This window comes from Oncorhynchus clarkii, chromosome 22 (assembly GCF_045791955.1).
Source record: "Oncorhynchus clarkii lewisi isolate Uvic-CL-2024 chromosome 22, UVic_Ocla_1.0, whole genome shotgun sequence".
In the NCBI taxonomy this organism is placed as follows: domain Eukaryota; kingdom Metazoa; phylum Chordata; class Actinopteri; order Salmoniformes; family Salmonidae; genus Oncorhynchus; species Oncorhynchus clarkii.
In genome coordinates this window covers 38,223,794-38,242,393 of record NC_092168.1, presented here as the reverse complement: position 1 = coordinate 38,242,393, position 18,600 = coordinate 38,223,794, and the positions used below count along the sequence as shown (strand labels likewise).

At 42.8% G+C, this 18,600-nt stretch overlaps 1 protein-coding gene across 2 annotated transcripts in view; it reads left to right on the top strand.

Annotated features, from left to right (window-relative positions):
* Nucleotides 1-5,451: 5,451 nt before the first annotated feature.
* Nucleotides 5,452-18,600, top strand: part of LOC139380874 (serine/threonine-protein phosphatase 6 regulatory ankyrin repeat subunit B-like) — a 69,698-nt gene continuing 56,549 nt past the window's right edge. Inside the window, exons 1-3 of one of the 2 annotated variants that reach the window (XM_071124014.1) lie at nt 5,452-5,930; nt 16,105-16,188; nt 17,970-18,048. In XM_071124014.1, coding sequence (XP_070980115.1) covers nt 5,904-5,930; nt 16,105-16,188; nt 17,970-18,048 — 190 coding nt within the window. In that variant the 5' untranslated portion in view covers nt 5,452-5,903. The remainder of the gene's footprint in view (nt 5,931-16,104; nt 16,189-17,969; nt 18,049-18,600) is intronic. The other variant, XM_071124013.1, reaches the window with a different exon arrangement.

Here is an 18,600-nt window from a genome sequence, read left to right as displayed (position 1 = left end):
GCTGACTAGGTCAAAAATCTAACTGTGGCCTTGAGCAAGGCACTGAACCCTAATTTATCCTGTAAGTTGCTCTGGATAAGTATCTGTTAAATGACTGACATGTACATTTCATCCAGAAATGCCACTACATTACATTTCAAAGGCTACCGCTTGTTCAGAAATGTTAATAAAAGGAAACCTTAAACCCCTTTTGTTCCATTATCAGCCCTGTCGACCAAGGAGAAGGAGTGCTCTGGGTAGTTAGCCCTGTGAGGATGACATGGAAACCAATGCTTACTGTGCTTTCTTCCATAAAGATGGCTGTATGTTGTTTATTGGGCTGACACCATATTATTTATTAGTACTAAAAATTACTTTCAATTGAGAATTTCTATAGAACATGCTTTTTAGTTCAGAACTTTGCTTTTTCTGTGTCCACGAAACAGACAAATATGTCTGGGATACCCTCAGGGTTCACGCCAAAGGAACAACGCTTACTCGTATCTAAACAGAAGAGATTTCCTAAAATACGCCACTTCGATACAGCTACGACCGGAATTGACTTTTTCGTAGCCGGTTAGGAGAATTAGGTTATGGTTAGGAGAATTAAGTTATGGTTAGGAAAAGAGTTCTCATAACGTGCTATGAAAAGTCTCATATCTGCATCGAAGTGGCGTGTTTTTAGGGAGATCACGTAAACAGAACTCCCCCAGATCTAAAGGTCTGTTGTCCTTCAATAAGATGCTGTCTTTCCTTCATATACAGGTCAGTGTTACATAGTCAGCAGCATACCACACTGGAAACATTGCTCTGTTTAAGGTGCTGTCTTTCCTTCATATACAGGTCAGTGTTACATAGTCAGCAGCATACCACACTGGAAGCATTGCTCTGTTTAAGGTGCCGTCTTTCATATGGGACAATCAACAGGTGTCCTGACTCTGTGGTCACTAAAGATCCCATGGCTAAATTCCCAATTGGGCCCTCATACCGTCATGGCCACCTAATCATCCCCAGCGTCCAATTGGCTCATTTATCCCTCCTCTCCCCTGTAACTAGGTTTTTTCTGTAAATGAGAATGTGTTCTCAGTCAACTTACCTGGTAAAATAAGGCTTAAAAAAAGGCTACTCATCACAGGTTGGTGGCACCTTCATTGTGGAGGATGGGCTTGTGGTCATGGCTGGTGTGGAATTGTATAAAAAATGGCAAACATGTGGTTTCCATGGTTTCAATGTGTTTGATGCCATTCCATTTGCTCCATTCCAGGCATTACTTTGAGCCATCCTCCCTTCAGGAGCCTCCACTGCTACTCATAGTTAGGGTTAATGCCAGCGGAGCGAGGTAGTCAATCTAGTCTTGTCCCCGTGCCGTGCCCTCATACCACTAAAAGCCTGACAAACATGGCTATAGTCAACCAATTGTAATCACCGAGGATGAGCTCCAACACCTCATGAAGACCATTTCGTAGAGTGCGGTCCTTGAACTGGGAGACCAGCGCCCAGACAGACACCCAGGTAGTTTTCCATCCAGCCCTGACAAGAGGAACTCAGAGCTCAGCTCTTTCTCTCTATCTCACTCTCTCTCTCTCTCTCTCTCTCTCTCTCTCTCTCTCTCTCTCTCTCTCTCTCTCTCTCTCTCTCACTCACTCACTCACTCACTCACTCACTCACTCACTCACTCACTCACTCACAACACACACACTGTCCTCAAGAGAGTCAGAATATATCAGAGAGTTGAGCGAGCATGGTGGAGTCTGTCTGCCTGCAAACTGGGTCAAAGGCAGCACATGCATGGGCCTCTACTGCTCCTGCGGCATATAGTGTATATGTGTGAGTGGTGGGGGAGGGTTTCCATTGTAGGGAGGAGGTAGGGGGGATGAGAAAGAAGCCCTGGAGCGAGTGTAGTCATACTGTGTTGTTGGCAGCTGGAATCTGGTCTCTTTCTAAGTGGGAAGACTGGGCTGAGCCACTGAGCTGCAGCGTAACTGGCCTTGCAGTCAACCATATGGCTGTGACCTCTGCTTGCCCTTATCAACAGAGACAGGGAGGCAGGCAGACACTAACTCATACAGACAGTAGAATGCAGACAGAAACGGGAATTTAGGGAGAAAAATACACAGAGTACAAAACATTACGGACAGCTTCCTAATATTGAGTTGCACCCCCCACGTTTGCCCTCAGAACAGCCTCAATTTGTTGGGGCATGGACTCTACAAGGTGTCTAAAGCGTTCCACAGGGATGCTGGCCCATGTTGACTCCGATGCTTCCCACAGTTGTGTCAAGTTGGCTGGATGTCCTTTGGGTAGTGGACCATTCTTGATACATGCAGGAAACTGTTGAGTGTGAAAACCCAGCAGTGTTGCAGTTCTTGACACAAACCAGTGCACCTGGCACCTACTACCATACCCTGTTCAAAGGCACTTAAATACAGTGCCTTGCGAAAGTATTCGGCCCCCTTGAACTTTGCGACCTTTTACCACATTTCAGGCTTCAAACATAAAGATATAAAACTGTATTTTTTTGTGAAGAATCAACAACAAGTGGGACACAATCATGAAGTGGAACGACATTTATTGGATATTTCAAACTTTTTTAACAAATCAAAAACTGAAAAATTGGGCGTGCAAAATTATTCAGCCCCTTTACTTTCAGTGCAGCAAACTCTCTCCAGAAGTTCAGTGAGGATCTCTGAATGATCCAATGTTGACCTAAATGACTAATGATGATAAATACAATCCACCTGTGTGTAATCAAGTCTCCGTATAAATGCACCTGCACTGTGATAGTCTCAGAGGTCCGTTAAAAGCGCAGAGAGCATCATGAAGAACAAGGAACACACCAGGCAGGTCCGAGATACTGTTGTGAAGAAGTTTAAAGCCGGATTTGGATACAAAAAGATTTCCCAAGCTTTAAACATCCCAAGGAGCACTGTGCAAGCGATAATATTGAAATGGAAGGAGTATCAGACCACTGCAAATCTACCAAGACCTGGCCGTCCCTCTAAACTTTCAGCTCATACAAGGAGAAGACTGATCAGAGATGCAGCCAAGAGGCCCATGATCACTCTGGATGAACTGCAGAGATCTACAGCTGAGGTGGGAGACTCTGTCCATAGGACAACAATCTGTCGTATATTGCACAAATCTGGCCTTTATGGAAGAGTGGCAAGAAGAAAGCCATTTCTTAAAGATATCCATAAAAAGTGTTGTTTAAAGTTTGCCACAAGCCACCTGGGAGACACACCAAACATGTGGAAGAAGGTGCTCTGGTCAGATGAAACCAAAATTGAACTTTTTGGCAACAATGCAAAACGTTATGTTTGGCGTAAAAGCAACACAGCTGAACACACCATCCCCACTGTCAAACATGGTGGTGGCAGCATCATGGTTTGGGCCTGCTTTTCTTCAGCAGGGACAGGGAAGATGGTTAAATTGATGGGAAGATGGATGGAGCCAAATACAGGACCATTCTGGAAGAAAACCTGATGGAGTCTGCAAAAGACCTGAGACTGGGACGGAGATTTGTCTTCCAACAAGACAATGATCCAAAACATAAAGCAAAATCTACAATGGAATGGTTCAAAAATAAACATATCCAGGTGTTAGAATGGCCAAGTCAAAGTCCAGACCTGAATCCAATCGAGAATCTGTGGAAAGAACTGAAAACTGCTGTTCACAAATGCTCTCCATCCAACCTCACTGAGCTCGAGCTGTTTTGCAAGGAGGAATGGGAAAACATTTCAGTCTCTCGATGTGCAAAACTGATAGAGACATACCCCAAGCGACTTACAGCTGTAATCGCAGCAAAAGGTGGCGCTACAAAGTATTAACTTAAGGGGGCTGAATAATTTTGCACGCCCAATTTTTCAGTTTTTTATTTGTTAAAAAAGTTTGAAATATCCAATAAATGTCGTTCCACTTCATGATTGTGTCCCACTTGTTGTTGATTCTTCACAAAAAAATACAGTTTTATATCTTTATGTTTGAAGCCTGAAATGTGGCAAAAGGTCGCAAAGTTCAAGGGGGCCGAATACTTTCGCAAGGCACTGTATTTTGTCTTGCCCATTCACCCTCTGAATGGCATACATACACAATCCATGTGTCAATTGTCTCAAGGCTTAAAAATCCTTCTTTATCCTGTCTCCTCCCCTTCATCTATTCTGATTGAAGTTGATTTAACAGGTGACATCAATAAGGTATCATAGCTTTCACCTGGATTCACCTGGTCTGTCTGTCAGGGAAAGAACAGATGTTGTTAATGTTTTGTTCTTAACTTAGTTTATATCGTATGCACATTATTTACGTGTTACCTTTATCTATAAATATTACCTTTATCTATAAATATTACCTTTATCTATAAATGTTACCTTTATCTATAAATGTTACCTTTATAAATGTTACCTTTATCTATAAATGTTACCTTTATAAATGTTACCTTTATCTATAAATGTGAATCTGGCTCTCTTTTCTAGAATGAGATTTGACGTGGCACCATACATGAGGATGATAGAAGGAAGATTTTGAGTCTTTTCCTCAATGAAAAAGCCAGCCATTCTGCCTCCCATTGCAGAGAGTAGGGTGGGGTGGGAAACTGCTCACCCATGTGGGCACTGGGCATGGATGAGCAACAACATTTAGTTACAACTAGAGTCACAACATTTAGGTCAACTCTATGAAATGAGGAATATGTAAGAAGGAAGAACTTTAATATTTTCTTCAAAAAAGCAAAAGCCAACCATTCTGGCTACCATGATAAGTGGTGGGGACCCTGTGGGCACTAGTCAGGGATGACTAACGTTTAGTCACAACTTGGCACTTGTGGGGGCTTTGCCGGGTCAGTTGTCCCCTGAAGGGTAGTGGTTGTTTGGTGTGGGTGGCTATATAGTGGTTAAGACGGGTTGTATAATTCTGTCAACAGGAAATCAGAGATGCAACAACAATGAGACATGCTCCATATAGTTCTGTGCCAAAGTTCCATTCTCCAGTAACCATATGAAGGATTAGCTCTAACCACCCAGACCTAGTAAGGCAGTGACTGATTCTGATACACATTTCCTGTTTGCTCTCCAAAACACAATAAACTCAGGAATGCATCTCCCTGAACCTGTTGACTGTACGAAAGGTGGTGTGTTGAGAAAGAGAAATAGAGAGGCAACAGTAAACATATCTGTTCATACTGCACACAGAGATGAATGCATAAGAACATAGGGGCATTTCAGATTGATGACAAGAAACTAACCTGTTTGTTACAAATTAATATATCTACAATTCTAGGTAATTCACCTGTAGTGTATCTGTAGGCCACTGAACATTTACCAAAGCAATTTACAAACCCTTGTTTGTTTTTTCCCCCTATTCTAGACACAGGAGGGCAGCAGAGGGAGCACTCTACCGAGCGTTGGCGCTGACAATCCGCGATGACTCTCCTCAAATTCTGCATCTGAGTGTAGGAGAGCGAGAGGCTTGAACTTCCTGTGCAATCTCAGTTCACCCGTTTTACATATACAGGAAGATTTTCGGAGCTGCAAAGTGAGAAGGGAGTGTTTGGTAATTTAAAGAGAAATTCCCCCGTGCATAAACTGTAAATGCGGATTGTTTACATCAGTCGGTCGAGTCGGAGAAGCAATTCCTTCTTTCCCTCCTCCCTTCGCACACTGTGGCGGTGGCGCGACTCCCCCTCACCGCAGATAGTGTCAGTGGAGCTGGCCATGGGGCCCTGATACAGCCCGGGCCCTGACTGAGGTTCTGCGTTGCATCAGAAAAGGAACAATTATTGATGCACGATTCACTTCCCTGACTACTGCATCTTCCCTGACTACAAGAGGAAAGATAGAAGATTTTGAACTGCAATATTATTTCAAGATAATTGCATGATCTGATATTCAAGGGAGTGTGTTGATGTGCTGACCAAATTGATCGAGACTATTATGGCTGTTCTAAAACTCGTCGAACAGGTAGCTATGCCAATTTGACAAATAATTAATGTTTCCTTAACGTTATATGTAGATGTAGATAGTCTATAAGCTTTTCTCATTATGCATTGCGATAGTGACTACTTCGTTGATACAAAGATATGCCCAAGTAGGTCCCGGGAAAGTGGAATGTTTTTGTAAACGTTACATAATTGAGAAATAATTTTTCATGCGTCGCTGGCAAGTGAGAGGAAATCGTTTTTCTGGTGCCCAGAGGAACAGCTGCGGTCCGCTACGCGAGCGAGGAGGTGTGTCGTGCATCTCGTGCTGTGAATGAAATTGGGCGGTGTGTGTTATCTCATGTTGTAGATGCATTTGCAGTATTTACATAGTTCTTTGTTCTCCTTACCGTTTTAAAAGTAGGACAACGAATTCGGGGTGACTTTCTGATGGCTCTTCTGTAAACTGTACCCCAGTTGAGCCACCGCCACGCGCCACTGGAATTCAGCTGTGAATTCCTTTATCGTCCCCATGAATTATAGTGTTGCTGTCGGCACCTGTTATGATCTGTCAAGTTGTTACTAGTGCATCCCTCGGTTTTGTCAAAAGAATGTGTTCTGCATTTTGGGCTTGCCTAGTCAAGTTCCCCACTTCTCTCTTCCTAGATTGTTGTCAGCGAGAAGAGTGTAGGATGTTGAGCACAGTGACTTGTGTCACAAACTTCAAACTTCACCATCAGAGCATGATAGTATGTTACTATCTTTTTTGTTGCTGTTACCGCAGACATATCTGAGATGTTTTTCTTCACTGTATAGGGGGCTGTTTTTGTTGTCGAGGTGCTGAGTAACAGGGTCAAGCGGACAATAATAACAACAGCTACAGTACAGGGGTCATCTGAGTCATCACTCAATCACCAGTCTTTTTGGGCTTGGAGTTTTTCCTGAACGCATGACCTGACCAGTCCCTAAAACCCGACCCTGGCAACAGTGACTATTGTCTGGTTTCAATGCTGGACTCTTTTGGCAACTTTGAAAATAAATTGTTCAGGGGTGGGTCCTCTTTAGAAAGACAACTCTCCCAACGAATCACGCGGCAGACATGCCAGAACGTCGCGATTCAAAACCAACGTTTGCAGGCAACATCTTTGCAGTGGTTTTAGTGAAGGTAGTTGATGCAAGCTAGCCACTTGTGAAATGCATTCATTAAAAATAACCTCCACGATCTCCATCTAGCTAGCTACTATTTTGTATTTTTTTTTAAGCGGATGCCAAAATAATCCACCAGACAGTTGGCACAGTTGCCTATCGGGTCGGGCTTTCGAGACTATGACCTGACACGAAACATGGGCTATAACAAGGGGCCCAGGTGAGGAAAAACTCTGGGTCACATAGGGATACGCATTATCTGTGAGACCGAATGCTAATGGTGCTGCTATTTGACCTTCCTCTGTCCCTTATCCAAGGCCTTTATCTATAGATCAGCCCAGTCTGAACTGTGTAGAGCAGCAGCTGCAGGAAGTGATCCAATGGCCTATCTCGCCTGTACATCTGATTTCAGCCTATGTCAGGCACGCACCACTGTATGCGCTCTCAAACCAGCATCAGTTATGGTCAGTGGGTTGTTTGAGTTAGGACAGGTTGTAACGGATGTGTATGTTTGCAGAGAGATTATACAAGTGTATGGCTCTGTGTGTCTACTGGCCAGTGAGTGACTCTGGCTGGGCCACTCAAGGACATTCAGAGACTTGTCCCGAAGCCACTCCTGCATTGTCTTGGCTGTGTGCTTAGGGTCGTTGTCCTGTTGGAAGGCGAACCTTCGCCCCAGTCTGAGGTCCTGAGTGTTCTGGAGCAGGTTTTCATCAAGGATCTCTCTGTACTTTGCTCCGTTCATCTTTGCCTCGATCCTGATCAATCTCCCAGTCACTGACGCCGACAAATATCCCCACAGCATGATGGTGCCACCACCATGCTTCACCGTAAGGATGGTGCCAGGTTTCCTCCAGACGTGACACTTGGCATTCAGGCCAAAGAGTTCATTCTTGATTTCATCAGACCAGAGAATCTTGTTTCTCATGGTCTGAGAGTCTTTAGGTTCCTTTTGGCAAACTCCAAACAGGCTGTCATGTGCCTTTTACTGAGGAGTGGCTTCTGTCTGGCCACTCTACCATAATGGCCTTATTGGTGGAGTGCTGCAGAGATGGTTGTCCTTCTGGAAGGTTCTCGTATCTCCACAGAGGAACTCTGGAGCTCTGTCAGAGTGACTATCAAGTTCTTAGTCACCTCCCTGACCAAGGCCCTTCTCCCCCGACTGCTCAGTTTGGCCAGGCGGACAGCTCTAAGAAGAGTCTTGGTGGTTCCAAACTTCTTCTATTTAAGAATGATGGAGGCCTCTGTGTTCTTGGGGACCTTCAATGCTGCATACATTTTTTGGTATCCTTCCCCAGATCTGTGCCTAGACACAATCATGTCTTAGAGTTCTACAGACAATTCCTTCAACCTCATGGCTTGGTTTTTGCTCTGACATGCACTGTCAACTGTGGGACCTTATATAGACAGGTGTGTGCCTTTTCAAATCATGTCCAATCAATTGGATTTACCACAGGTGGACTCCAATCAAATTGTAGAAACATCTCAAAGATGATCAATGGAAACAGGATGCACCTGAGCTTAATACCGTGTCTCATAGCAAAGGGTCTGAATAGTTATGTAAATAAGGTATTCCAGTTTTTTATTTTTAATACATTTGTAAAAACGTAGAAAAACCTGTTTTCGCTTTGTCGTTATGGGGTATTGTGTGTAGATTGCTGGGGATACAAAAAAAAGTAGAATAAGGCTGTAACTTATTTTTTTTTTGAAAAAGTCAAGTGGTCTGAATACTTTCCTAAGGCACTATACAAGAGCAATTAGGGTTTAGTGCCTTGCTCAAGGGCACATCGATAGCTTGTTCACCTTGTCGGCTCAGGGATTCGAGCCAGCATCCTTTCGCTTACTGGCCTAACCCCTAGGCTACCTGTTGCCCTAATCCCTTTCCAGAGAAAGGGAGAGACAGGAAGTTATTAGGTCTTGACATCCCCCTCCCCTTTTCTTCATTTTTCTTCTTACTGGAACCCCATGGGATTGTTCGTCTGGAAGTATGTGTGTGTGTGTGTGTGTGTGTGTGTGTGTGTGTGTGTGTGTGTGTGTGTGCGTGCGTGCGCGTTGAAGGGTGCTCGTGATGTGTTGTCTTTTTTTTTTTTTTGGAAGGCTGCTGACCTTACATACACTTAGGTTGTGTAGGGGACTCGACCATACACATGTGAGTAGTCTGACAAATTGATTGATACAGTTGAAGTCGGAAGTTTACATACACTTAGGTTGGAGTCATTAAAACTTGTTTTTCAACCACTCCACAAATTTCTTGTTAATAAACTATAGCAAAATGGCTTAAGGACAACAAAGTCAAGGTATTGGAGTGGCCATCACAACGCCCTGACCTCAAACCCATAGAAAATTTGTAGGCAGAACTGAAAAAGCGTGTGTGAGCAAGGAGGCCGACAAATCTGACTCAGTTACACCAGCTCTGTCAGGAGGAATGGGCCAAAATTCACTCAACTTATTGTGGGAAGCTTGTGAAAGGCTACCCGAAACGTTTGACCCAAGTTAAACAATTTAAAGGCAATGCTACCAAATCTAATTGAGTGTATGTAAACTTCTGACCCACTGGGAATGTAATGAAAGAAATAAAAGCTGAAATAAATCATTCTCTCTACTATTATTCTGACATTTCACATTCTTAAAATAAAGTGGTGATCCTAACTGACCTAAGACAGGGGAATTTTTACTAGGATTAAATGTCAGGAATTGTGAAAAACTGAGTTGAAATTTGCATAAGGTGTATGTAGACTTCTGACTTATATGTAAACTGTACTTATTTTCTCTCTCACCACCAACAGTAAGGGAAGGAGAAAAACACACTCATGGTTTTATTTCTGCATTGAATTTATAGTGGGACGTCATCGGCATCAGCAGCCTCTCATTTTGGAGCTGTGCTGTGGGGGCGGAGACTCAGATCTGCTCTGTACCCTCTGGCACCAATAGCAATGCAGCTATTATATTCAGCATCTTTATGGAAGGAAAATCACAGCCCAAAAAATGTGTGTGTGTGTGACATGATTGCATGTGTGTTTGCAGTTCAAAGAACGAAAACAGAGTTTTTATCAGATACAGGAAGTTTGTGTAGGATGAGGGCAAAACAGAGAAACATCCGTTTGTTTTGTCAAATGCCGGCGACCCCTCTTGGTTCCATTGGGACCCTTTTAGACAGGACTAGTTTATTTAAGATGCTGACCCTAATGGTGTTCTAAATGTAGACAAGGAAGCTGCCACTCTCCTATTGGACAAGGGGTCGTTTTGACAACATTCATTGGCCCTTGGACTCAGGGCGAGGGAGGAGCATGAGGGCAATGTGCTGTGCCTGTGCTGTGGCAACAATGGGCTCAGTGTTAGACATTTTTGTTTTGCCTGGAGGGGTGGTATGGTGTGGTGAGGGGTGGTGAGGTGAGGGTTGGTGTGGTGTGGTGAGGGGTGGTGAGGTGAGGTGAGGGTTGGTGTGATGTGGTGAGGGTTGGTGTGGTGATGGGTGGTGTGGGGTGGTGAGGGTGTTGTGGTGTGGTGAGGGGTGGTGAGGGTTGGTGTGGTGAGGTGTGGGGTGGTGAGGGCTGTTGTGGTGAGGGGTGGTGTGGTGAATTTTACGTAATTATGACATAACATTGAAGGTTGTACAATGTAACAGCGATATTTAGACTTATGGATGCCACCCATTAGATAAAATACGGAACGGTTCCGTATTTCACTGAAATAATAAACGTTTTGTTTTCGAAATAATAGTTTCCTTATTCGACCATATTAATGGCCTAAGGCTTGTATTTCTGTGTGTTATTATGTTATAATTAAGTCTATGATTTTATATTTGATAGAGCAGTCTGACTGAGCGATGGTAGGCAGCAGCAGGCTCGTAAGCATTCATTCAAACAGCACTTTTGTGCATTTTGCCAGCAGCACTTCACTGTGCTTCAAGCATTGCGCTGGTATGGTTTTGTGAGGGGTGGTGTGGTATGGTTTGGTGAGGGGTGGTGTGGTGTGGTGTGGTATGGTTTGGTGAGAGGTGGTGATTTACTGCCACATGCAGGGATGGAATGTTTGCCCACAGGCATAATTAATTTGCTGATCCCTACTGATGACCTTGATGGAATTATTTGATCCTTCCTTAACCCATAATAAGTCCCACAGAGTTGACTACTTCAAAATGGTGAAAGTCCTCAATGGCACAGCCCATGCTAAAACGGTTTTATTAGTCATATGTACAGGATACACATGGTATACACCATCCAATGAAATGCTTAGATACATGTTCCTTCTGGACAATGCAACAACAATAAGAAATAATTAAAGATAAGAATATTAACATAAAGTAAATGGCTCAGTAGAATAGAATAAACATTTTAGCATCAGTATAATACAGGAAGGGACTGAAAATCCGAGCAGGTGGTCAGTCCAGTTCAAGTGGCTTTTAGACAGAAACTGTCTCTGATCCTGTTAGTATCAGACCTCATGCTCCGATACCGTCTGCCGGACGGTAAGGGAGAGGATAGCTCGTGGCAAACGGCGGGAAAACATTCTGGATCAATCTATGTGGAGGAGAGCCCTGTTCCCATAAATCACTACTCCTTCAGCAGAGTCACCACTGTGGTTGGTTAAACTATAGTTAAGCTGTAGTTAAGCTGTAGTTAGGCTGTAGTTAAATTGTAGTTAAGCTGTAGTTAGGTTGTTGTTAAGCTGTAGTTAGACTGTAGTTAGGCTGTAGTTAAGCTGTATTTAGACTAGTTAAGTGGTATTTAAGATGTAGTTAGACTAGTTAAGCTGTAGTTAAGCTGTAGTTAGACTGTAGTTAGACTGTAGTTAAGCTGTAGTTAAACTGTAGTTAGACTGTAGTTAAGCTGTAGTTAGACTGTAGTTAAGCTGTAGTTAAGCTATAGTTAAGCTATAGTTAAGCTGTAGTTAAGATGTAGTTAGACTGTAGTTAGACTGTAGTTAGACTGTAGTTAGACTGTAGTTAGACTGTATTTGGACTGTAGTTAAGCTGTAGTTAGACTAGTTAAGTTGTAGTTAAGATGTAGTTAAGCTGTAGTTAAGCTGTAGTTAGACTGTAGTTAAGCTGTAGTTAGACTGTAGTTAAGCTGTAGTTAAGCTGTAGTTAAGCTATAGTTAAGCTGTAGTTAGACTGTAGTTAGGCTGTAGTTAAGCTGTAGTTAGCTGTAGTTAAGATGAAGTTAGACTAGTTAAGCTGTAGTTAGGCTGTAGTTAAGCTGTAGTTAGACTGTAGTTAAGCTGTAGTTAGGCTATAGTTAGACTGTAGTTAAACTGTAGTTAAGCTGTAGTTAGACTGTAGTTAAACTGTAGTTAAGCTGTAGTTAGGATGTAGTTAAACTGTAGTTAAGCTGTAGTTAGACTGTAGTTAGGCTGTAGTTAAGCTGCAGTTAAGCTGTAGTTAGACTGTAGTTAAGCTGTAGTTAAGCTGTAGTTAGACTGTAGTTAAGCTGTAGTTAGACTGTAGTTAAACTGTAGTTCAACTGTAGTTAAGCTGTAGTTAAGCTGTAGTTAGACTGTAGTTAAGCTGTAGTTAGGCTGTAGTTAGACTGTAGTTAGACTGTAGTTAGGCTGTAGGGCCTGCACACCTCTGACTCTCCACCTGCTGTTTCATAAAGGCCTACACATTTTGTGCGCGGGTTTTTCCAGATTATAGGATTAGTCAGAGTCTGTGTGTGGCCCACAAGCAGAACTGAAAATGTTTCCTCTCTGCGTGTAAACTCTGAGAAGGTGACAGAATGTAACAGGAAGTGAGGCGGTAAGGTGGAGGGGGGACAGGAAGTTCAGATGCAGCAACATGTTCTGGCCTGACTCTGTGGTGCATAGGGCTGAGTCAGTCAGGCTTTGACTCAATTGCCTTCTTCTCTGTCATTGAATTTTATGTTGAATGTAACTGACAGGTTGTCGAAACAATTGTCCTGTCAGTCATCATCACACGGTGATAGTAAGGGGGCACTGCTTGGCAGCACCCAGAAACAGCATCCATATGGGACCAGTCTGTGGTTTTGACATTGTTGGGATACAGCTTTTGTCAGATTTGACTTTTCGTAGCAGGTTAGGAGAATTTACGCAGCAGATAAGGAGAATTAGCGTAAGGGTTAACTAGAAATGCCAATTTAAAAAAATTGACAAAAGCTGTATCTCTTCTAGCCATGACCCCAGTCTGTTTCGCTCTCAGAACCATGTCTCACCTGCTAGGTAGGTCCTTTTAAAATACTTTTACAAGGCACCCTTCTTTCCTCCCTTCTGTGAGGTGATTGCTATCACCAATCAAAAACTGGAAGGGTGGAAGGATCCATTTTAGAAGTATTGGAACAGGGACATGACCAGACTCATTATAGTCGGCCTGTCTACCCTCATGTCATATCCAGTCAGTCCAGTGTGTTTCTCAGAAAGCTGACTGACCCTGCTGATCTAAGGCCTAGTACTGATTGACAAAGATAATTTGTGCCTACGTGCCAGCGATGTCCTGGACCTTTATTTAGGTCTGAGAGAGAGACTGGAGAGAGCACTGTAACTTCACTCACTACACTAGACTAAGATGAATGTTTACATGCTGCTGTGCTGTTCCCTTGTAGAGTTGGAGGACTTTATTTCCTTCTGTGTAAATAACCTCATACAGTTGTCTTATTACATCCACAACAGTCTTAACTACAGCACTAGGCCTTTACCACATGTAGGCCTACAGTGTTTCACTCACAGTCACTCACTCCTCCAGCTTTTTTAACCAGAGTGAAGGGTCAAACAGCTGCTCATGCTGGCAATGCTCTAATTCCATGTGAAGGACCTCTCCCCTATTTCCTCCTTTATCCTTGTTCACACACAGAGCTGATAAATCTGATACCTTGAGATGTATTTCAGGGTGACTGTTTAGACACCTATTGAAGATAGGCTTGATCAGTATTTAGTAGAGGTCGACCGATTATGATTTTTTTCAACGCCGATACCGATACCGATTATTGGAGGACAAAAAAGCCGCTACCGATTAATAGGCCAATTTTTTTTTATATTTGTAATAATGACAATTACAACAATACTGTATGAATACTTATTTTAAATTAATATAATTACATCAATAAAATAAATTTTTCCTCAAATAAATAATGAAACATGTTCAATTTGGTTTAAATAATGCAAAAACAAAGTGTTGGAGAAGAAAGTAAAAGTGTAATATGTGCCATGTAAGAAAGCTAACGTTTAGGTTCCTTGCTCAGAACATGAGAACATATGAAAGCTGGTGGTTCCTTTTAACATGAGTCTTCAATATTCCAAGGTAAGAAGTTTTAGGTTGTAGTTATTATAGAAATTATAGGACTATTTCTCTCTATACCATTTGTATTTCATATACCTTTGACTATTGGATGTTCTTATAGGCACTTTAGTATTGCCAGTGCAACAGTATAGCTTCCGTCCCTCTCCTCGCTCCTACCTGGGCTCGAACCAGGAACACATCAACAACAGCCACCCTAGAAGCAGCGTTACCCATGCAGAGCAAGGGGAACAATAACTCCAAGTCTTAGAGCGAGTGACGTTTGAAACGCTATTAGCGCGCACCCCGCTAACTAGCTAGCCATTTCACATCGGTTACACCAGCCTAATCTCGGGAGTTGATAGGCTTCAATTCATAAACAGCAGAGCTGCTGGCAAAACGCACGAAAGTGCTGTTTGAATGAATGCTTACGAGCCAGCTGCTGCCTACCATCGCTCAGTCAGACTGCTCTATCAAATCATAGACTTAATTAGAACATAATAACACACAGAAATACGAGCCTTTGGTCATTAATATGGTCGAATCCGGAAACTATCATCTCGAAAACAAAACATTTATTCTTTCAGTGAAATACAGAACAGTTCTGTATTTTATCTAACGGGTGGCATCCATCAGTCTAAATATTCCTGTTACATTGTATTGCACAACCTTCAATGTTATGTCATAATTACATACAATTCTGGCAAATTAGTTCGCAATGAGCCAGGCGGCCCAAACTTTTGCATATACCCTGACTCTGCGTGCAATGAACGCAAGAGAAATGACACAATTTCACCGGGTTAATATTGCCTGCTGACCTGGATTTCTTTTAGCTAAATATGCAGGTTTAAAAATACATACTTCTGTGTATTGATTTTAAGAAAGGCATCGGTGTTTATGGTTAGGTACACATTGGAGCAACGACAGTCCTTTTTCGCGAATGCACACTGCATCGATTATATGTAACGCGGGACACGCTAGATAAAATAGTAATATCATCAACCATGTGTAGTTATAACTAGTGATTATGATTGTTTTTAATAAGATAAGTTTAATGCTAGCTAGCAACTTACCTTGGCTTCTTACTGCATTCGCGTAACAGGCAGGATCCTCCAGAGGCAGTTGGTTAGAGCGTTGGACTAGTAACCGGAAGGTTGCAAGATTGAATCCCTGAGCTGACAAGGTAAAAATCTGTCGTTCTGCCCCTGAACAAGGCAGTTAAACCACTGCTCCTAGGCCGTCATTGAAAATAAGAATGTGTTCTTAACAGACTAGCATCGTTAAATAAAAGTTAAATAAAGGTGTAAAAAAAAAAACGGCAAAATCGGCGTCCAAAATTACTGATTTCCGATTGTTATGAAGACTTGAAATCGGCCCTAATTAATCGGCCATTCCGATTAATCGGTTGACCTCTAGTGTTTAGGGAGACTTGCATTAGCCCTGCTCGTGTTTGAGACATGTATCCACTTGTGCTGACATTTCATTGTCATCTGAGAGCAAGAAGGTTTCCTTTGTTGTTCTATTATGTAGGATTAGGGAACCACCTTGGATCTATAGAGGAGGATTAGGGAACCACCTTGGATCTATAGAGGAGGATTAGGGAACCACCTTGGATCTATAGAGGAGGATTAGGGAACCACCTTGGATCTATAGAGGAGGATTAGGGAACCACCTTGGATCTATAGAGGAGGATTAGGGAACGACCTTGGATCTATAGAGGAGGATTAGGGAACGACCTTGGATCTATAGAGGAGGATTAGGGAACGACCTTGGATCTATAGAGGAGGATTAGGGAACGACCCCAAGATTCTGACCCTTTCTCTTCTCTCTGTCTCCTCCTCAGCCTCCTCTGGTCCAGGCCGTCTTCAATGGAGACCCTGAGGAGATACGCATGCTCATCTACAAATCGGAAGACATCAACGCTCTGGTAAGACCACCAGACATGTTCCATTCACATACTTCCATGCTCCAGATCAGAGGAAATGCTGAATAAAACAGTCCTACTATTTCCTCTCTCTGTGCACTTCCTGTGTGGGCCAGGGGTCAGTATGGGAAAAAGGTCAAACCAGTATTTATTTACAACAGCACAAGGATATTGTTAGCTGCTCCAGCAGGACAGGACATAGGCTGGTCCCAACCCTCATTCTCTTTCCTGGGTGTTTAGTCTCTTCTATGGGCTGTTGGCTGCTATAAGAAGCACTACTATGAAAACTTTGTCTTTGTCCAGTTTAGATGTGTTTTTTGTTTGAGAGTCAGTGGAGGGCTGGGCCAGATGGATTTGAGGGGTTGTTTTGTGTGCTAACTGGCAAGTGGCCACAGGGACAATGGATGTTTTGGCACAGCGCTGTAACACAGCCAGTACCCATAGGCTTAGCTCATCCCATAGGATGCTGACTGTTAGATCCTCTTCTCTGCCTGGCCAGCTCTGTGTCCATTCCAAGCTAACTGTCCTATTAATGGCCTCTGGCAGTGTTTCCCTTGCCATTGTATACTGAACAAAGATTTTACTGAGTTACAGTTCATATGAGGAAATCAGTCAATTTAAATAAATTCATTAGGCCTTAATCTATGGATTTCAAAAGACAGGGAATACAGATATGTTGGTCACAGATACCTTAAAAATGGGCCTCACAATAGGCCTCAGGATCTCATCACGGTATTTCTGTGCATTTAAATTGCCATCGATATAATGCAATTGTGGTCGCTGTCCGTAGCTTATGCCTGCCCATACCATAGCCCCACAGCCACAATGGGGCACTCTGTTCACAACGTTGACATCAGCAAACCGCTCGCCCACACAACGCCATAAACATGGTCTGCGGTTGTGAGGCCAGTTGGATCTACTGTCAAATTCTCTAAAACGATGTTGGAGGTGGTTTATGGTAGAGAAATGAACATTCAATGATCTGGCAACAGCTCTGGTGGACATTCCTGCAGTCAACATGTCAATTGCACCCTCCCTTGAGACATCTGTGGCATTGTGTTGTGTGACAAAACTGCACATTTTAGAGTTGCCTTTTATTGCCCCCAGCACAAGGTGCACCTGTGTAATCATTATAAAAAATATAAAAAATATTTACCCTTTATTGAACTAGGCAAGTCAGTTACGAACAAATTCTTATTTACAATGACGGCCTACACCGGCCAAACCCAGACAACGCTGGGCCAATTGTGCACCGCCCTATGGGACTCCCAATCAAGGCCGGTTGTGATACAGCCTGGAATCGAACCAGGGTGTCTGTAGTGACGCCTCTAGCTCTGAGATGCAGTTCCTTAGAACACTGTGCCACTCGGGATGATGCTGTTTAATCAGCTTCCTGATATTAATCAGCTTCTTGATATGTCAGGGCAATGGATTATCTTGGCAAATGAGAAATGCACACTAACAGGGATGCAAACAAATTTGTGCACAAAATTTGAGAGAAATAAGCTTTTTGTGCATATGAAACATGTCTGGGATCTTTTATTTCAGCTCATGAAACATGGGACCAACACTTTACATGTTTCGTTTATATTTTTGTTCAGTGGGGTTGGGTTGGGCTCTTATTATAACTCTGTCTAACTCGGTTGCCTCTTGCCTAAAATAATCTGACTTCAGTTGGTTTAAATTGAAAAGTACCCGTGCTCCTGGATGATGCACACACACACATATCAAATATATAGCGTAACCCTACGAAGGCTGCCTGTAACTCTCTCTCTCTCTGTCAGGATGCAGAGAAGCGCACCCCGCTCCATGCTGCAGCCTTCCTGGGTGATGCTGAGATCACTGAGCTTCTTATCCTCTCCGGTAAACCAACCCCCCCATCTTTCTCCTCACACTCTATCCTCCTGCTTTACAGCCTTAGCTATAATAACACAATGCAGTTTAAATAGATAGTAGAAAGTAGCTTTTTATCACAGATTGCTTGGACAATGTGTCTTTTTACTCTCACTACCTCCCTGCTAATGCCAGATGATATCTATCTATCTATCTATCTATCTATCTATCTATCTATCTATCTATCTATCTATCTATCTATCTATCTATCTATCTGTCTATCTGTCTGTCTGTCTGTCTGTCTGTCTGTCTGTCTGTCTGTCTGTCTGTCTCTGTCTCTGTCTCTGTCTCTGTCTCTGTCTCTGTCTCTCTGTCTGTCTGTCTCTCTCTCTCTGTCTCTCTCTCAATTCAATTGCTTCATTGGCATGGGAAACATGTGTTAACATTGCCAAAGCAGGTGAGGTAGATAATATATAAAGTGAAATAAAAATGAACAATAAACATTACACATACAGAAGTTTCAAAACAATAAAGACATTACAAATGTCATATTATATATATACAGTGTTTTAACAATGTACA